The sequence below is a fragment of the Pteropus vampyrus genome, unplaced genomic scaffold (genome assembly GCF_000151845.1).
Source record: "Pteropus vampyrus isolate Shadow unplaced genomic scaffold, Pvam_2.0 Scaffold235, whole genome shotgun sequence".
Lineage (NCBI taxonomy): Eukaryota > Metazoa > Chordata > Mammalia > Chiroptera > Pteropodidae > Pteropus > Pteropus vampyrus.
Genome location: NW_011889016.1, coordinates 600,973 through 602,518, shown reverse-complemented (window position 1 = coordinate 602,518; position 1,546 = coordinate 600,973). Strand labels below are relative to the sequence as shown.

General features: G+C 69.1%; 1 protein-coding gene across 1 annotated transcript in view; it reads right to left on the bottom strand.

The window, feature by feature from the left end:
* Positions 1-1,546, bottom strand: part of LOC105301319 (sodium-dependent neutral amino acid transporter B(0)AT3-like) — a 15,540-nt gene that overhangs the window by 3,966 nt on the left and 10,028 nt on the right. The window contains exons 4-5 of the mRNA XM_023519755.1: positions 1,462-1,546; positions 336-492 (exon numbers count right to left, since the gene is read on the bottom strand). The exon at positions 1,462-1,546 is cut by the window's right edge and continues 190 nt beyond it. Coding sequence (XP_023375523.1) covers positions 336-492; positions 1,462-1,546 — 242 coding nt within the window. The remainder of the gene's footprint in view (positions 1-335; positions 493-1,461) is intronic.

Here is a 1,546-nt window from a genome sequence, read left to right as displayed (position 1 = left end):
CCCGCACCTGCATGCCTGGCTGGGACCCGCCCACACGCCCGGCTGCAACCCGCCCGCACCCGCATGCCCGGCTGCAACCGCGCGTGCCCACACCCTCCCTGGCCGAGGTGGTGGACCTGCTTTCCGGCTCTGCTGGGACAAAATATAGATCCACATGCGAAGGAAGGAACCTCCCCCCTTTTAACAGCCTGCAGCCGAGAGGCGACACGGGCCCCGAGTGCCCATCAGACCGCTGCCCCGAGGACCTGCCTGCCCTGGCCTGCTGCCCTGGTGTCTGAGACTCAGTGGGCCGTGTGCGGCTGCCCGCCTCCGGCCCCGGCCAGGCCCCCGCGCACCTTATCCAGAAAGTCCTGCAGGCGGCAGACCTGCAGGGGCAGACCGGCCACCCTCGTGGGCTGCGTGGCGTTCAGGCGCGTGAGCACAGCGGTGTAGTTGTCCCTGGAGACGCTCTGGTCAGGGAGCTCGAACTCGTTGATGAGGCGAAGGATGTTTCTGTGGGGGGGGGGGCGGGGCGGTTGTGTGAGCGCTCGGACACCAGCGCCCAGACGCAGGGAAGGTCACACCGTCCCCCGGGAGGGTCAGCGCCACGGGCTGTCCTGGCCATGCTGCGTCTGGAGGACACAGGGGCAGCCGGCGGGCACGCTGGGAGAGGGAGGCTGTCCTCGGTCCCCGACCAGAGGGGACACAGCGGCTCCTTTGATCCTTGGACCTGCGGGTCCCCAGTGGGCAGTGGGCAAAGAGCTCCCCGAGGCTGCGGCCCCAGCAGGGTTCCTGTATCTGCAGGTTTGCCTACCCCCTGGTGGGTGAGTGACAACCCCATGGCCCTCCCAGAGACACTGAGGACAAGTCCAGAGGGGCACGTCCCCGCCGAGGCTGGCCAGGCCGCGTGACGCCCTCGCGTTATTTCCCACGGTGGACAGTGTCCTTCTCGCAGCCAGTTAGGCCGTGGAGCTCACATTTTGTGCCCTTTGGCGGTGACTTTGCTGTTTGAAGTGTCCCCGCGGGTAGCGCAGTGGCACTGTCCCAGTGCGGGAGGGTCTGTGCACAGTGCGGCCGGGCCTCGCGATGCTGGCCAGGGCACCCCTGCAGCCCCGACGCTCCGGGAGGTGCCCACCCAGGGCGGCTGCGTCTGCCGCTTCCTCCCTCTGCGGCCGCCCAGTGGCGGGTGCGGGGCTCCCGCGGCGCCCCACTTCCTGCCTCCTCCAGCTCCTGATGCCCGAGGCCCCTCGTGGCCCTGCCACTCCAATCCCCGGCTCCCCCGTGTCTGTGTGCCTCCCCGTCTCTGTGCGGACGTGCTCACGGGTCGGGCACCCCGCACTGTCTGCAAAGGCCCCGTTCCCGGTCAGGTCTCGTCCTGGCTGCCGGGGGGGCTGTGCTGTTTGGGGTACAGTCCCCGCCCCCTCTCCTAAGGAAACGAGGTCGTGGCTTGGGACTCTGGCGGCCTGTGGGCGCCATGCTCACCCGTCCAGGCAGCGCCCGTGGTCCTGGGCCGCCTTGAAGCCCAGCACGGAGAAGACAACAATGGCCGCGTAGAGGGAGGTCATGC